The sequence below is a fragment of the Bufo gargarizans genome, chromosome 6, assembly GCF_014858855.1.
Source record: "Bufo gargarizans isolate SCDJY-AF-19 chromosome 6, ASM1485885v1, whole genome shotgun sequence".
NCBI lineage: Eukaryota > Metazoa > Chordata > Amphibia > Anura > Bufonidae > Bufo > Bufo gargarizans.
The window spans coordinates 96,463,923-96,482,250 of NC_058085.1; the positions used below are offsets into that span (position 1 = coordinate 96,463,923).

Consider the following 18,328-nt stretch of genomic DNA (forward strand, 5'->3'; position numbering starts at 1 on the left):
CTGACACTTGTGATTCTACAGGTCTGACCCTGGCTTGCTTTGGACTTTGTTACTCTTTTTGCTTCTGGTACTGCAGACCTCCTGATGCCAACCTATGCATGTGACTGGAGCACATTTGCTACTGCTACATTACCACTGCCAATCCAAGTCTATTTCAGATGAGTGTAACCTAGAGATTCACAGCAGAAGTCTATTCCCTCCTTGCAGGGGGCATCGGGTGAAGAATGCATAATCCCTTAGACTCTATGCCCCAATTTAGTCTGCTCCAACTGGATTATGGCTTAGAGGATCCACTGCTGCATCAGTGGTGTAACATACCGGAAAGAAAGAGGAAATCCTGAACCCTGAATATAAATCCAATGAGCTCAAGAAAACAGTGAAGATCAATCCACTGCTGGAGGAACAGCTCCAACAGACCCATAAGAAATACAATGAACTCAAGAAGACAGTGAAGATCAATCCACTGATGGAGGAACAGCTCCAACAGACCCAGAAGAAATACAGTGAGCTCAAGAAGACAGTGAAGATCAGTCCACTGATGGAGGAAAAGCTCCAACAGACCCAGAAGAAATACAGTGAGCTCAAGAAGACAGTGAAGATCAATCCACTGATGGAGGAAAAGCTCCAACAGACCCAGAAGAAATACAGTGAGCTCAAGAAGACAGTGAAGATCAGTCCACTGATGGAGGAAAAGCTCCAACAGACCCAGAAGAAATACAGTGAGCTCAAGAAGACAGTGAAGATCAATCCACTGATGGAGGAAAAGCTCCAACAGACCCAGAAGAAATACAGTGAGCTCAAGAAGACAGTGAAGATCAGTCCACTGCTGGAGGAGCCGTTTACAAAACGGTTTGTCTAGTACAGCCTCAAGATTAGGCCGGAGCAGCAGAGATTATCAACATGTCCTTAAGGGCAAGGAATAAAGAGGTGAAGAAACATGTCCCCAAAATGCTTGCACCAAATAACACAAATTTTGTACAAAGGTCTAGTCTATGGCCAGTGCAATGCAATGACAGTAAAGTGAATAATAGTTATTTTATAGCAAAAAGATATAACAGATCAGCCCTAGGAGAACATGCTTAACAGCTCATAGTTATCAAGTAGTAGATGTTCTGGGTTAACTGTAGACCTTCTGTATGCTCACATTTAGATTTGAGAACAGGCAATGCTCCGACCTGAGCTCAGCAGGTCTACTTTCGGGTTAGCATGCACAATAATCCAGCCGTCTATTAAGTTTAGGTATCTAACCCATTTTTCTTAATAGAATGTGGTAACGACAATGCAGCTGACTGCAGCAGCTTCCCTAATGCAAGGATCAGCAGCGCTGACAACGTGCCATGCATGCTGCGTGCACTGTCCAAGGTGCTGAAAGCAAATTAGACCTATTACAAGCTGGGGATGCCAATGCGTAGGTTGTTTTTTTTTTTTTAAGTAAAGAGATGCAGATGGCACTCGCCCATGAGAGTCTGAAACATAATGATCTGGCATCTGTTTTATAGCCCAGTGGCAGATGTTACTTTTTTTGTGGCATTGCTACTAAAATACATCAGAAAGCAAATAAATAGGAATGTTCATATTATCATGTGCATTATGCAGGAATTACATCTACTGGGACATCAGCAAGTTTATTTACATACATGACAGATCATATGGCGGTGTATTCAACACATAACCTGGAATAGATTATGTTTTATGCCATGTATGGAGATTGGAATAAGAAGAGAGAACATTAAAGGGGTTGTCTCACTTCAGAAAGTGGCATTTATTATATAGAGAAAGTTAATACAAGCCACTTCCTAATGCATTGTTATTATCCATATTGCCTCCTTTGCTGGCTTCAAGAATTTTTCCATCACATTATACACTGGCGGCCAGGACCGTGAGAACGCACACAGGCCTTTTCCTATAGTGTGCAAGCACGGCCACCCCTGCTGGATAGCAGGGTGGCCGTTACCATGGAAACGTGCAGTGTATAATGTGATGGAAAAACTAATCCAGCCAGCAAAGGAGGCAATATGGATAATAACAATAAATTATGAAGTGCCTTGTATTAACTTCCTCTACATGATAAATGCTATTTGCTGAGACAACTCCTTTAATCATTCACTCAAAGATTTAAACATAAAAGTTGAACAGACAATATAATATCCAGGATGATGAGAAAAGTTTGATTGATGATGATGAATAGGTAGATATAGATACAAACACATAGGGGGGACTTTATCAAAGAGTTCCCAGGAGTGTGCTGGGATGGAGTGTTGGCCGGGCCATTGGCCCAGGCATTTGTATCATCATTTACAACAGTTTTCTGGCAGAAATTTTGACTGAAATAGTCCTTGATATCCCCTGTACCACCATAGGATGCACGTAATTTATGATGACGCTTTGTGATAAGTTAGGTGCATCTTTTGGCAGGCCATGTACCTAAACTGAAATCTACGCATACCACCTTGGTGTAAAAACCGCACAGATTTAGGCACTATGGTATTTAAAAAGTCGCATTCCTGGAATTTGAGATTTTGTAAACCAAAAAAACTGGTGTGGTGGGTGTGACACAGTAAAGGGAATTGTATGTGGAGGCAGGTATTTTCCTCCCAGTGTGTGCTGCTGGACTAATTAGCAGTTAGGTAAGGTCAAACACGGGACTGGATCACAGGTGCCGGTCCGGGTATTTGGTAACACCTAGCTGCCTTCAAAAGACAACTGGGTTCATGCAGAGGGGATCTCTGTATTGGTATCTGAGGCTTGTGCCAGGGTGGAGGGTTAAGACCCATGTGAGGGGAAACAGGCAGACTAAAGCCTGCTGATGGACTATTGTTGGCAGAATTGGCCGCATGGTGTGAACTGACTGTACTGCAAGGTGACTTTTTTGCTTGAAAGTGTTTTTTTGTTCTGTTAACTTTCTAACGTGTGAATAAACACTGAACTTTTGGTTTACAAACCGGTTTTTGCCTCTATACTGCATCCGCTTATCCTGTTTACCAGAGCGAATCCCCACAATTGGTGGAGGATGCGGGCAATCGCAGTGAGGCCGGCGTAAAACCGAAATATTTTTGTTGCATTTTTTCGGGCTCTGTTGTATGTCCTGGATTAAGCCTGCCAAGTTGCAACCAGCATCACGGGACAAGATGGAGGAGATGATGAAGCAGCTGGTGCAGGCCAACCTAAGGCAACAACAGGCCACAGAAGAGCAGCAGGAGACTAACAGACAACTTCTAGAGGCCAATCAGTAACAGCAAGAAACGAACCAGCGGCTGCTTTAACACGTGATGGCCTTAGAGAAGACAGGAGTATCTCCGGGGTCAACGATGCCCGGAAAGCTGTCCGTACAGCGATCCCCAAGAGGGAACCGATGGATGAAATCGAAACTTACCTGGTGGTGTTTGAGAAGGTGGCCGTGAGGAAGAGTCTACCCTGAGACCAGTGGGCTGAGGTCATTGCTCTGTTCCTGGCATCAGGACCCAAATAGGTTTACTTTGATTTATCAGACGAGCAAGCGGCAGACTACTATAAGGTCAAGGGTAAGATCCTGGCGAGACTGGGGGTGAATGTGTTGGTCCGGGCCCAGCACCCAACTTATCACAAAGCATCAGTGGGAGTTTAACCCGGCTGAGCCAGCGAGACCCCAGTATTATAATTTGCTGCATCTCTAGCAAAAATGGCTACCGCCTGACGTACTGAGTCCCACTGCTATGCTAGACAGTATTGTAGCTGACAAATTCTGGAGGGCATTGCCACCACCCCTCCAGCGCTGGGTTGGCCAGACGTCTCCTACTAGTGCCCTGGAGATGGTGGACCTGGTCGAACGGTATGGGGCTACTGAGAAACTCCGGGGGGGAACTGTGGGGAAGGGTGTAATAAAATCCAGAAAATCCCCGCCCCAGACCCGGTGGCCTGAGCTGAGAAAGACCGCACGGGATGTTCCCTTTGGGAATTGGAACCCGATAATCTGCTGGCGGTGTCATGAGCCCGGCCATATACGGGCCGACTGTCCCCACCTGCTTGAGCCCATGGTCGTAAACTTTGGGTATCAACAGTCATGGTATGCCAGAGGGGTCGGTGCGTCAGACACTCCAGAAACTCTCAATAATGAACTTTTGTGTCAGGTGGAGGTGGGAGTCACTCCCATGGTGGCTCTGTTGGACTCAGGGAGTTGGGTAACCCTTGTGAGGGCTTCCCTGGTGCAACCCACCGAGTTTATGGGCAGGAAAGTCGGGGTGCTCAGCTTACATGGAGAGTTAAAAGAGTACCCCACTGCTCTGGTGTCCCTAAGCACGTGTGTCGGCAGGCAGATCCATGAGGTGGTCGTAACCACCAGCATGCACTATAAAGTGATACTAGGAAGAGACTTTCCGTTGTTCCCAGCCCTGTGGCCGGCCGTTGTACATACTGATCCCCGGTAGATAGGGAAAGCTCCAGTAGAGAGGCCTGGCCTAGAGTTGACGTGTTAGAACACCAGAAACCCAAGGCGGAGGGGGCCACGGTAGGTCCGGTGGGTGAGGGGGGAGACAATCCCACTGAATAGGATAGGTAATAAGCATAGGAAATCAGCTCAGCAAGCCCAGAATCGGGCCTATAATCGAGCATCTGGGGTCCAAAATGGTAGCCGGGGAGATCCGGTTTTGGTTTTTGGGCATCCTGTCGACAGTAAGTTCCTTGCTAGGTGGCAGGGGCCCTAGAAAACATCAGAGAAAGTTGGAGACACTAATTACAAGGTACGCCAGCCAGGTCGGCAAAAGCAGAGGCAGGTCTACCATGTCAATTTAGTAAAACCTTGGATGGTTAGGGAGACCTGTACTGAGAACAGCCCGCGGCCAGTTTATCTAGGGGAAGAGATTCCAGGCCCTCTGCTACAGTGGAAGCGGCTGCCACAGAAAAGATTACTGACAGCCTTTTCCGTTAAACAGACGCAGGGGGCCAAGGAGTTAGTTAGTCGTGATACGGATGTGTTCTCTGACCTCCCCGAACGCCCTTCCGTAACCCACCGTGATATTGTCACTGAGCCCCAGGCAAAAGTCTGGTTAAAGCCGTACCAGGTGCCCGTGGCTCAGCGACAAGCTCAGCGTAGCAGTGCCGAGCTAGTGACAGCATTGTGCAGTGTAGACAGATGTTTAAAGGCAACATGTCCACTTACTGAGAGGTACAGTGTTGTCATGCAGACCTTTCCCATCTCCTATTGCTAAAATATCGAATCACTTTCTGATTGGTGGGGATCTGACTGCTGGGACCTCTAGTAATCCAGAGAATGTGGGGGCTAAACCACTACTGCAGCCCCTCCACAGTTTTCCCTTGCACAGCAATGCTCATGGCCACCGACTTATCAGGCGATTACAACACAGCTCAACACGAGTGATGACAAGCATTTAAAGTCACAAGACAAGAACAAGGCGGTCAATCGTCATTGTCTGTAGCAACATTCCATCCATGATGAAATCATGTCATGGAACGTCGGCCATTATCATGTGACAAGGAATGGCATGAGTACAAAACAAAAATAGGATGAAGATGAATGTTCTCCACCGGTTTTTGTATGGTCTACACTTCCTTCCGATCAATGTTTCTGCTTCTTTCTTTAAATAAGTGTCAAGAGACATTTGGCACCTTTTGGGGATTTCTGAAAAACCTCTCCTCCCCAGCAGATATACAAATAGAAGCATACTTATCTGTTCTCTAGTGCTGGGTCCCGACACCTTTGCTCCCCAACCCCAGCTGCTTTGTTCAGGTCCTTCACTGTCAACATCCACATGAAGAAAGACAAGCAGGTCACTACTGCGGCCAGCAACTGGCTGCAGCACTGTCAAGGTGGATGATGACAGCAGGGGACCCAAGCAAACAAGCAAAGGCTAGGGAACTAAGGAGCTGGGAAGCAGGTAAGTATGCTTCCCTTTGCAGGTCGTCCCCTCCCCACCTCATGAAAGGTCCGCAGTAATTATTTTTTTTTCTCGTTTCCCCCCTCTCCGACCCATTTGTATTTAAAATCATGCCACCAGATACAGTATGTTCTCTAAACACACACAAAATATATAGAGGGAAGGCCACAGAAAAGGCAAGAAAAAGCACCAACAGAAAATAAATCCCATGTGCTCTGTCAAGTATATTTCAAGTCTAATCAGGATTACGTAAAGCAATTTATATGCATCTGGCACTTAAAAACCCTGACATAAAAATAACAGGCTCAGAGGTTGAAAAGGCATTTGAAAACCTGCTCAAGTACAGAACAAGAAGTCTTCACTGACTGACATAATTCCAACATCTGCACAGTCAGTAAAGACAATGTGCTGCTGGCTTTCAAATGACCTAAAAACCCAAAAAGCCTTGTCTCCCGCACACTGCACTGCTGGGCATGCTGTACGTTATAATTTATATCTTGGTGTGTGCCTTCCGATCATCTAGCCCTCCCTGTGCCCATGCAGGGACAGCTAGCAGTGAAAAAAGATAGGCAGAGCATTGCAGCTCAGCAGGAGGCTCCTGGAAGCTCCAGAGAGCAAATGTCGTTTGACAAGATATGAAAGGACTTCAGGAATAACATGTCTCCCGCACCACCTGCCAATAAATGGGGAGAGACAGGATATTGTACTCCTCCCCGACAAACCATTGCGAGAATGCCAGATTAGTGAAGCTCAGTTCATGATCAGTCATATATAATTGGAACGGAAAAGAGAAATCTCTCTCTCGGTTTCGCATATAGATGCTACATTTCATATAAATATATACACAGCAGACTCTATAAAACCAAAGGACCCAGCTTGCTAGCCATCCTCACATAAAGAGCCAGCTATATTTGGACTATTGTGATGTTGATGTCATCCTCCAAAGGGACCATTATTGAGACCACATCTTCATAAAGGTCAAGGTCTAAAGACCAATTTCATATGTGCATGACTGATGGAAAATCTAAAACATCAAAAAAAGAACAGGACCTTGGACTTTGAAAGTCACTGAGATTTTTGCAAGTAAATGATACTGAATACATTATGTCTGCACTGCACACACTGGGTCTCCACCGTCAACCAGCTCACCAATCCGTAGCCTCTCATTCCCCTGGACTGTGCGTGTCACGGAGAGTTGGAACTCCACAGAATACAATATACGAAATCCAGCACTGCACCAAGTCATAAAAAACAGATTGATGAAAGAGTACAAAGTAGTAAAAATGGCTTACACTTTTTAGGCTACACTAGCCCTTTAAAAAAACTAAAAGGGCTGCTGTAGCCTTAAACGCGTGAGCGATTTTTTTGGATGTTATCTCGACAATAAAGAAGCATTCCATTATGCTTCTCTTTGGATGTCAAATGACTGTCCTCCTGCCAAGAAACTGTAAACCATGATGCACAAAAAGGAAGGAGATGTAAAGGGACGATACACTGGCAGAAAGAAAAGGTATCAATGGGATGGGACCTATGTTAGATTTTTAGGCAACCATGATAGTTATTCTTATCAGATTATTTAATAACAGTCTAAAAATCGGGCAAACTAATAGTTCAGCGTCCATTGCCAGATTATAATCTAAAAGTAATGCAATATTGTGCATATACAAGGCAGCTAAGACCCACTATATAAGAAACAGTCAAGTGAGGCACACAAAGTATACAGGTCAGTGGTACTTTGAGCCTACCTTCGCCTGCGCTGTTCTTTGATTTGGCAGATTTCTTCATCTTGTGGAGAACTGTTCGGTCGTTGTCCAGGGCCTAAAAAATAAATTACGTCAGATTAAGATAAAGATTTGGATGCCTTCCTGACGTCTGAGCTTCACGTTTGATTTCTATGCTACATCAATGAAATGAAATCCATGAAGTGGTGGTCAGTACAACATATTATGAAGCCTCAAATGTGCCCTTGAGTCCTTCAAAATGCACAGTAAAGAGAATCTGTCACCAATTTACACGTGAGATGCACGCTTCTCAGTATTTTGTATTGGTCTTGGTTCTATTTCAATACATGACTCCTTTGTGTAGATATTAGCGTTTTTATTTTATTAAAGTGTAACCATCATTATTTTTTTATTTTTGGAATGTGTAGTGGCCGTGATACTGAACATTTTTGTATTATACTTTATTTACTGAAATGGCAAATTTCTATTAGAAAAAATAGCTGTAAATGGCCCATTTTGAGCCTTAGGCTTCATTCACATCACCGTTCAGCCTTTCCGTTCTCCTGCTCCGTTTAGGAGCAGGAGAACGGAAAGGACGGAAAAGGCACATAACTGACGCCAAACTGAGTCAAACGGAGCCCTTAGGACCCCATAGACTATAATGGGGTTGTTATGTTTCCGCTCAGAAGATGATTTTTAAGCGGAGACAAAAGTCCTGCGTGCACAACTTTTGTATCCGCTTAAAAATCATCTTCTGAGCAGAAACATAACGGACCCCATTATAGTCTATGGGGTCCTCAGGCTCCGTTTGATGTCAGTTATGTGCATTTTCCGTCCTTTTCCTAATGGAGCAGGAGAACGGAAAGGCTGAACGGTGATGTGAACGAAGCCTTAGCAACGCTCCTCTGTCTTTTTATTTACATAACTGTGGAGACTTGCTCAACACTGACTGTGTTATGTAAACAGAGGCTCAAAATTGGCCACTTTACAGCTATTTTTCTAATAGAAATGCGCAATTCCAGTAATTAAAGTATATTACAAAAATGGTCAGTATCACTGCCTCTATACATTACAAAAATAAAAAAAATGATGACAGTTACACTTTAACCACTTCAACCCCGCTAGCTGAAACCCCCTTCATGACCAGGCCACTTTTTACACTTCTGCACTACACTACTTTCACCGTTTATCGCTCGGTCATGCAACTTACCACCCAAATGAATTTTACCTCCTTTTCTTCTCACTAATAGAGCTTTCATTTGGTGGTATTTCATTGCTGCTGACATTTTTACTTTTTTTGTTATTAATCGAAATTCAACGTTTTTTTTGCAAAAAAATGAAATTTTTCACTTTCAGCTGTAAAATTTTGCAAAAAAAAACTACATCCATATATAAATTTTTCGCTAAATTTATTGTTCTACATGTCTTTGATAATAAAAAAAAATGTTTGGGCAAAAAAAAAAATGGTTTGGGTAAAAGTTATAGCGTTTACAAACTATGGTAAAAAAATGTGAATTTCCGCTTTTTGAAGCAGCTCTGACTTTCTGAGCACCTGTCATGTTTCCTGAGGTTCTACAATGCCCAAACATGACCCCATTTCGGAAAGTAGACACCCTAAGGTATTCGCTGATGGGCATAGGGAGTTCATACAACTTTTTATTTTTTGTCACAAGTTAGGCTCCTTTCACACTTGCGCTCGTCGGTCCGCTCGTGAGCTCCGTTTGAAGGAGCTAACGAGCGGACCCGAACGCCTCCGTCCAGCCCTGATGCAGTCTGAATGGAGGCGGATCCGCTCAGACTGCATCAGTCTGGCGGCGTTCAGCCTCCGCTCCGCTCGCCTCCGCACGGACAGGCGGACAGCTGAACGCTGCTTGCAGCGTTCAGCTGTCCGCCTGGCCGTGCGGAGGCGAGCGGATCCGTTCAGACTTACAATGTAAGTCAATGGGAACGGATCCGCTTGAAGATGAGCCCATATGGCTCAATCTTCAAGCGGATCCGTCCCCCATTGACTTTACATTGAAAGTCTGAACGGATCCGCTCAGGCTACTTGCGAACTTAGAAATTTTTCTAAGTTATTAATGCAGACGGATCCGTACTGAACGGAGCCTCCGTCTGCATTAATATGATCGGATCCGATCAAGCGCAAGTGTGAAAGTAGCCTTAGCGGAAAATTATGATTTTTTTTTTTCTTACAAAGTCTCATATTCCACTAACTTGCGACAAAACATAAAAAATTCTAGGAACTCGCCATGCCCCTCACGGAATACCTTGGGGTGTCTTCTTTCCAAAATGGGGTCACTTGTGGCGTAGTTATACTGCCCTGCAATTTAGGGGCCCATATGTGTGAGAAGTACTTTGCAATCAAAATGTGTAAAAAATGGCCTGCGAAATCCGAAAGGTGCACTTTGGAATATGTGCCCCTTTGCCCACCTAGGCTGCAATAAAGTGTCACACATCTGGTATCGCCGTACTCAGGAGAAGTTGGGGAATGTGTTTTGGGGTGTCATTTTACATATACCCATGCTGGGTGAGAGAAATATCTTGGCAAAAGACAACTTTTCCAATTTTTTTATACAAAGTTGGCATTTGACCAAGATATTTATCTCACCCAGCATGGGTATATGTAAAATGACACCCCAAAACACATTCCCCAACTTCTCCTGAGTACGGCGATACCAGATGTGTCACACTTTTTTGCAGCCAAGGTGGGCAAAGGGGCACATATTCCAAAGTGCACCTTTCGGATTTCGCAGGCCATTTTTTACACATTTTGATTGCAAAGTACTTCTCACACATTTGGGCCCCTAAATTGCCAGGGCAGTATAACTACGCCACAAGTGACCCCATTTTGGAAAGAAGACACCCCAAGGTATTCCGTGAGGGGCATGGCGAGTTCCTAGAATTTTTTATTTTTTGTCACAAGTTAGCAGAAAATGATGATTTTTATTTTTTTTATTTTTTTTTCTTACAAAGTCTCATATTCCACTAACTTGCGACAAAAAATTAAAAATTCTAAGAACTCGCCATGCCCCTCACGGAATACCTAGGGATGTCTTCTTTCCAAAATGGGGTCACTTGTGGCGTAGTTATACTGCCCTGGCAATTTAGGGGCCCATATGTGTGAGAAGTACTTTGCAATCAAAATGTGTAAAAAATGGCCTGCGAAATCCAAAAGGTGCTCTTTGGAATGTGTGCCCCTTTGCCCACCTAGGCTGCAAAAAAGTGTCACACATGTGGTATCGCCGTACTCAGGAGAAGTTGGGGAATGTGTTTTGGGGTGTCATTTTACATATACCCATGCTGAGTGAGAGAAATATCTTGGCAAAAGACAACTTTTCCAATTTTTTTATACAAAGTTGGCATTTGACCAAGATATTTATCTCACCCAGCATGGGTATATGTAAAATGACACCCCAAAACACATTCCCCAACTTCTCCTGAGTACGGCGATACCAGATGTGTCACACTTTTCTGCAGCCTAGATGCGCAAAGCAGCCCAAATTCCTTTTAGGAGGGCATTTTTAGACATTTGGATCCCAGACTTCTTCTCATGCTTTAGGGCTCCTAACATGCCAGGGCAGTATAAATACCCCACATGTGACCCCATTTTGGAAAGAAGACACCCCAAGGTATTCCGTGAGGGGCATGGCGAGTTCCTAGAATGTTTATTTTTTTTGGCACAAGTTAGCGGAAATTGATTTTTTTTTGTATTTTCTTACAAAGTCTCCCTTTCCGCTAACTTGGGACAAAAATTTCAATCTTTCATGGACTCAATATGCCTCTCACGGAATACCTTGGGGTGTCTTCTTTCTGAAATGGGGTCACATGTGGGGTATTTATACTGCCCTGGCATTTTAGGGGCCCTAAAGCGTGAGAAGAAGTCTGGAATATAAATGTCTAAAAAAATTTACGCATTTGGATTCCGTGAGGGGTATGGTGAGTTCATGTGAGATTTTCTTTTTTGACACAAGTTAGTGGAATATGAGACTTAGTAAGAAAAAACAAAAACAAACAAAAAATTTCCGCTAACTTGTGCCCAAAAAAATGTCTGAATGGAGCCGTACGGGGGTAATCAATGACAGAGGGGTGATCAGGGAGTCTTTATGGGGTGATCACCCCCTGTCATTGATCACCCCCCTGTAAGGCTCCATTCAGACTTCCGTATGATTTTTTACGGATCTACGGATACATGGATCGGATCCGCAAAACACATGCGGATGTCTGAATGGAGCCTTACAGGGGGGTGATCAATGACAGAGGGGTGATCACCCATATAGACTCCCTGATCACCTCCGTTATTGATCACCCCCCTGTAAGGCTCCATTCAGACGTCCGTATGATTTTTTACGGATCCACGGATACATGGTTCGGAGCCGCAAAACACATGCGGACGTCTGAATGGAGCCTTACAGGGAGGTGATCAATGACAGGGGGGTGATCAGGGAGTCTATATGGGTAATCACCCCCCTGTCATTGATCACCCCCCTGTAAGGCTCCATTCAGAGGTCCGCATGTGTTTTGCGGATCCGATCCATGTATCAGTGGATCCGTAAAAATCATACGGACGTCTGAATGGAGCCTTACAGGGGGGCGATCAATGACAGGGGGGTGATCAATGACAGGGAAGTGATCAGGAAGTCTATATGCATGATCACCCCCTTGTCATTGATCACCCCCCTGTAAGGCTCCATTCAGAAGTTCGCATGTGTTTTGCGGATCCGATCCATGTATCAGTGGATCCGTAAAAATCATACGGACGTCTGAATGGAGCCTTACAGGGGGGTGATCAATGACGGAGGTGATCAGGGAGTCTATATGGGTGATCACCCCTCTGTCATTGATCACCCCCCTGTAAGGCTCCATTCAGAGGTCCGCATGTGTTTTGCGGATCCGATCCATGTATCAGTGGATCCGTAAAAATCATACGGACGTCTGAATGGAGCCTGACAGGGGGGTGATCAATGACAGAGGGGTGATCACCCATATAGACTCCCTGATCACCTCCGTCATTGATCATCCCCCCTGTAAGGCTCCATTCAGACGTCCGTATGATTTTATACGGATCCACGGATACATGGATCGGATCCGCAAAACACATGCGGACCGTCTGAATGGAGCCTTACAGGGGGGTGATCAATGACAGAGGGGTGATCACCCATATAGACTCCCTGATCACCTCCGTCATTGATCACCCCCCTGTAAGGCTCCATTCAGACGTCCGTATGATTTTTACGGATCCACGGATACATGGATCGGATCCGCAAAACACATGCGGACGTCTGAATGGAGCCTTACAGGGGTGGTGATCAATGACAGAGGGGTGATCACCCATATAGACTCCCTGATCACCCCCCTGTAAGGCTCCATTCAGACGTCCGTATGATTTTTTACGGATCCACGGATACATGGATCGGATCCGCAAAACACATGCGGACGTCTGAATGGAGCCTTACAGGGGGGTGATCAATGACAGGGGGGTGATCAATGACAGGGAAGTGATCAGGAAGTCTATATGCGTGATCACCCCCTTGTCATTGATCACCCCCCTGTAAGGCTCCATTCAGACGTCCGTATGTGTTTTGCGGATCCGATCCATGTATCCGTGGATCCGTAAAAATCATACGGACCGTCTGAATGGAGCCTTACAGGGGGGTGATCAATGACAGGGGGGTGATTAGGGAGTCTATATGGGGTGATCAGTGGTTCATAAAGGGTTAATAAGTGACAGGGGGGGGTGTAGTGTAGTGTGGTGTTTGGTGCTACTTTAGTGAGCTGCCTGTGTCCTCTGGTGGTCGATCCTAACAAAAGGGACCACCAGAGGACCAGGTAGCAGGTATATTAGACGCTGTTATCAAAACAGCGTCTAATATACCTGTTAGGGGTTAAAAAAAATCACATCTCCAGCCTGCCAGCGAGCGATCGCCGCTGGCAGGCTGGAGATCCACTCGCTTACCTTCCGTTCCTGTGAGCGCGCGCGTTCACAGGAAATCTCGGCTATCGCGAGATGACGCGCAGATGCGTCCAGGAGGAGTAAATCAACCACCTCCCGGACGCATCCGTGCGTACAGCGGTCGGGAGGTGGTTAATTAGCTCAGGGGGGCAACAAGGACCACCACCTTTTACACAATCGTTCCCTAAATTCAATGAATGCCGGGTAGCAAAGAAATGTGTCTTATTTACTGGCAGCCGGAGCCTAAGGAATTAGCTCACATTTTGAAAACCCTTTTATTACATTTCTTAGATTACGCATTGTAAAAGAATTGCATAATTGCTATTAATGTAACCACGGCATAAAACACACAGACAACAGTAACAAAACAAGTGTTTCTGATCAAAGCTTCATTTCTTCATCTCTTTAGATTGCTGTTACCCCTACTCTCAGGGGATTCACTCAAACAAAACCAGACAAAAAATCAGGTCATTTCTTTCATGTGTTCGAAACAATGAGTGCTGAAATGTTTTACGCATTGAACGTCAATCAGCAGGGTTTGCAGTCCCATGCGAACCAATAAATGCAAATCTAGCTTTTACCCCCAATGATCCGTGCAAGATGCTGTTTAATAATCAGGTTAATATGAAAGAAAATATCAGGAAACTTGTTGCATCAGGGTCCAGAATGAGATTTAAAATAGCGCACGTCTCACGCATATACTCTACATGTACGCAGAGCAGATCCTTTTCTAGGGACCGCTGCAAGGTGTTAATGTTACCGGGTCCCGAGGCACTGGAATGTGGAAGTTCTGAACAATTACTGTTGTGACCATTGGGAGGCTGGCAGCAGAACAGTGTATCTTGGAGGATGGGCACACGAAACAGACTGGGTAAATATCAGAGTTGATGCAATTAAAGACATCCTTTTGGGAGTCCCAATCCAATAACTGGCCCGCTCTGGATTTTCGTGCATGAGTCACTGCAGAGTCGTCATACAGATTTCATATTAACCTATTCATTGCTGGAGTTAGCCAAACACTTTGTAATAATACTGCATTGTAAACTGGGAGAAGAAAGAATAAACGGGATAGTCGGATGGCCATCATTTTTGTCAAACAATATTTGATCAGAAGATTTGAAGGCCGTTTCCACCTTACAAAAAACTAAGCATTGTCCCAAAGTATCTACAATGAAATATAAAGCAACTTTGCAAATTGTCTTAAAGGGAACCTGTCACCTCTACTATGCTACCCTCACTGAGCGTTTCTAAATGTTCATTGTGTCACCCTAAACATATAAATTACACTTTTAATTTCATTTGCAGACGAATTCAATAACTTTTATGAATTTTTGTACTTCCCGCCTTTTATGCAAATTAACATAAAAGAGTCATATCTTACTTGTGTGACCAGAGAAGAGTCATATTTTCAAGCTCTGACTCATCTCAGGTTAATTTGCATATGTATCAAATCAGTTTTTTTTTTTACACAAAAAAAGCACACAGAGCTATGGGGACTGGGTATTGCGGCTGTGCTAGAGGCCATCTAGCAACCCATGTCCTTAGCTCTGTACCCAAAAAACAGGTTCCCTTTAATTAAACATTTCCTAACAATTTCTGTCTACAGCTCCTATACAAACATATACATTTCCATGGTAACAGACAATAAACAAACCTTATGTTGTCTAATCCCTAAAAGGGGTTGTCTAGGTGCAATAGGAAACCGGACAACTCAGGGGACTGACCATAATGAAAAGGCGATTACTTACCAGACAGACCCCCATGCTGCCGCCTAGGTTCCCCCGGCTTTTTTGTGGCTGCAGTGCTGATGTCACATTGACAGCTGAACATTTTTTATAAAGACCAATCGAAAAAAATATTATTTGCCCAAAAGGAGTAACGTGCAATCGCAAAAATGTTGACCATAGCCAGTTGGACATTCAGTCTAATGTAAAACATCTCAGGGGTCTACTCATGTAGAATTAGCTTCGATATCAGTCTTAAGAACACGTTAAAGAGACCGTATGACCCCAATTATACTGTAAACTATAATTAAAAAAAGCTCACAGTGAAGATACATGTGGAGTGGCTTACTTGGAAGAGACCCATCTTTAGAAATACCTCCTGCTGTTGTGCAAATTTGTAAAGCACGTGTCATTGAACCATTCAAGAATACTGGAAAAGCTCTGTACTGCATGAAACTTGTGCAGAACACTGTTCTTCATTTGGCAATCCCAACATAAACGTATTTAGCTTATTTGGCCTTCTCCAGATGTCACACTCTGAAAAAGGTGAACTGGTGCTGTTAGAAAGAGTAGAGCGTGGTCGGTAATGCGTATTACCAATCAGGCATTTCTAGCACCAATTCTCCTCTCTCCAAGTGTGGCATCCTGTATCTAAAGAAGGCAATGTTGCCCAAAAACCCTCCTATTATATTGGGATTGCCGAATAAAGTAGAGTGTTCTGCATGAACTTTCTGGAGGTCAGAGCTTCTATTCTGATGCACCGATCAGGTCAGGCCCCATATGCTGCACCCAACAGAGATGGTGGAGTGCCATTGAAGCATTTCAGCTCTACACAATGACTTTTTCTAAGATACTGGTGATTTTTTTACACTGCACCAAGGGTCCATTATCATTCTCCATAATGCAGATTTATTTATTTCATAAATCACACTAGAAACTGAAGCGGTCATTAGCGCTATCTTTAATTAATGACCTTATGAAATCAATAGTAATGTGCCTGAAATACCTTTTAATACCCCCCCCCCCCCCTATGGATGACAAACGTTCTAATGTTTGGACACAACATTAGAACGTTTGTCATCCATTGGGGGGGTTCCGCATATACCTAGTCTGATGGAGCCTGCAGGCTTTGTACACCATGCACTGGACTCTGCCCGATGCCTGAGCATTAAGGTTACAGTGAGACTTATTTCACATGATATGTTGCAATAAATAAAATCACACTGTAAAAGTACATTATGTAAAATTATAAAAATATAATACCATGCAAAAATACTATACTACAATATAATAAAATGAATATAGAAAACCTGGAAAACAATGCAATTGAGCGGAGACTAATATAAACGGCTAGTGGCGCTTGGCCAATAATCACACAACCAAGGTGGTGCATCCTTTATTTTGGGTTCTGTAGCAGGGTGTATGTTGAGGCAGGGGGTTTCTGAGACTTTTTAAAAGGGTCACCTGACACTAAAGAGTGGCCAATACTTGCCCGACCCAGGGTGGGGGTGATGCTCACCTGATCCCTGCCACTAGATTCAGTCTGTTAGGCTCCCGGGCCAGCAGTTATGCTACCACGTGCAACAAGGACAACATCAGTTGACAGGGGCACATGTGACCGCTGTTGTGGCCTGTGATTTGCTGTAGCGGTCACGTGTGTCCCCATCGATGGATGTTGTCCTCGGTGCACGTGGGAGCAGAACTGCCGGCTCGGTAGCCCAACAGACCAAATTCAGCAGAAGGATCAGGTGCTCTCTGGTCAAGTGAATGCAGCTTAGCTGCTCTACAATGGACGGCACTGTGCTTAGTAAGTTGCGAGAAGGCCCAAGAGCCTCAGTGCCTTCTCAAACAGTTGATTGGTGGGGGTCAAAGGTGTCGGTCCCCCACCGATCAGATGTAGGTCATTAGTTAAAAAGTGTTGGAAAACCCCTCACCCTTACTGATGCTGAATATCTTCTGTGGTATGTTCCAACCTCTTTACTTGGACCTGTCGTTCAGCCAAGGTGCATGTTGGCTGCTCTGCATGGGAAATCCATTACCCTACCCAGTCCCAGTATTAATGTGACCCTGCCTCAACATATACCCTACTTCAGATCCCAAAATAAAGGGTGCACTACCTGATCATTGACCAAGTACCACTAGCAGTTTATCATTTGCCAGTCTCAGCTCAATTACATTAAGTTTTCCAGGTATTCTTGTTTCATTTTTCAGTAGTGTGGAGCTTTAAAATCACATTCTGAAATGTTATAAAATCACAATGGTATAATACTGCATGCAAAATTAATAGCACCCTGAGGGAACAATCCAACATTGTACATGTACACTTATGTTCTTGAATGTAGAGCATTTATACAGTGACTGAAAGTGTAGCACGACTGCAGGATCATCCAAGCACTTGTAGTCATTTGAGGTAATTTATCCTGATCCCCTACAAGTTTTTGTTGTTAAAAAAAACTGTCTAGTGACTTGGTAAATGATTTCACGCTGTCCTCGCCACTGGGGAGTGACGGAAATGAAACCATCAGCCCCACCAAATTCACTAACATTTACACCTGTTTCCAAATGTAAATGACTGAAACCTAGTCCAGTCAGGGACTGGAGCACATTGCCAGAGGATGCCCCTAATTTAGGACAAAGTCTGCGCTGTAGGGCAGGGGCTATCAAATAAATTACCCCCATTGTCTAGACCAGTGATGCTCAACCTACGGCCCTCCAGCTGTTGTAAAACTACAACTCCCACAATGCCCTGCTGTAGGATGATAGCTGTAGGCTGTTCGGGCATGCTGGGAGTTGAAGTTTTGCAACAGCTGGAGGGCAGTAGGTTGAGCATGCCTGGTCTATAACAAGCAGATTGCTGTCTGGACTCCCTCAAATACCTACAGCACTACCTGCCATGTAAGGCCTCATGCACACAACCGTTTTGTGTTTTGCAGTCTGCAAATTGTGGATCCGCAAAACACAGAAGGCGTCCGTGTGCGTTTCGCGATTTGCGGAACGGCACGGACAGCCATTGATCTAACTGCCTATTCTTGTCCGCAAAATGGACAAGAAGAGGACAGGTTA

The 18,328-nt window shown here is 44.5% G+C and overlaps 1 protein-coding gene across 2 annotated transcripts in view; it reads right to left on the minus strand.

The window, feature by feature from the left end:
- LOC122942436 (arf-GAP with SH3 domain, ANK repeat and PH domain-containing protein 2-like) overlaps positions 1-18,328 on the minus strand; it is a 141,990-nt gene that overhangs the window by 78,792 nt on the left and 44,870 nt on the right. For both annotated transcript variants that reach the window (XM_044300055.1, XM_044300054.1), the window contains exon 2: positions 7,616-7,688. In XM_044300055.1, the coding sequence (XP_044155990.1) occupies positions 7,616-7,688 (73 nt within the window). The remainder of the gene's footprint in view (positions 1-7,615; positions 7,689-18,328) is intronic.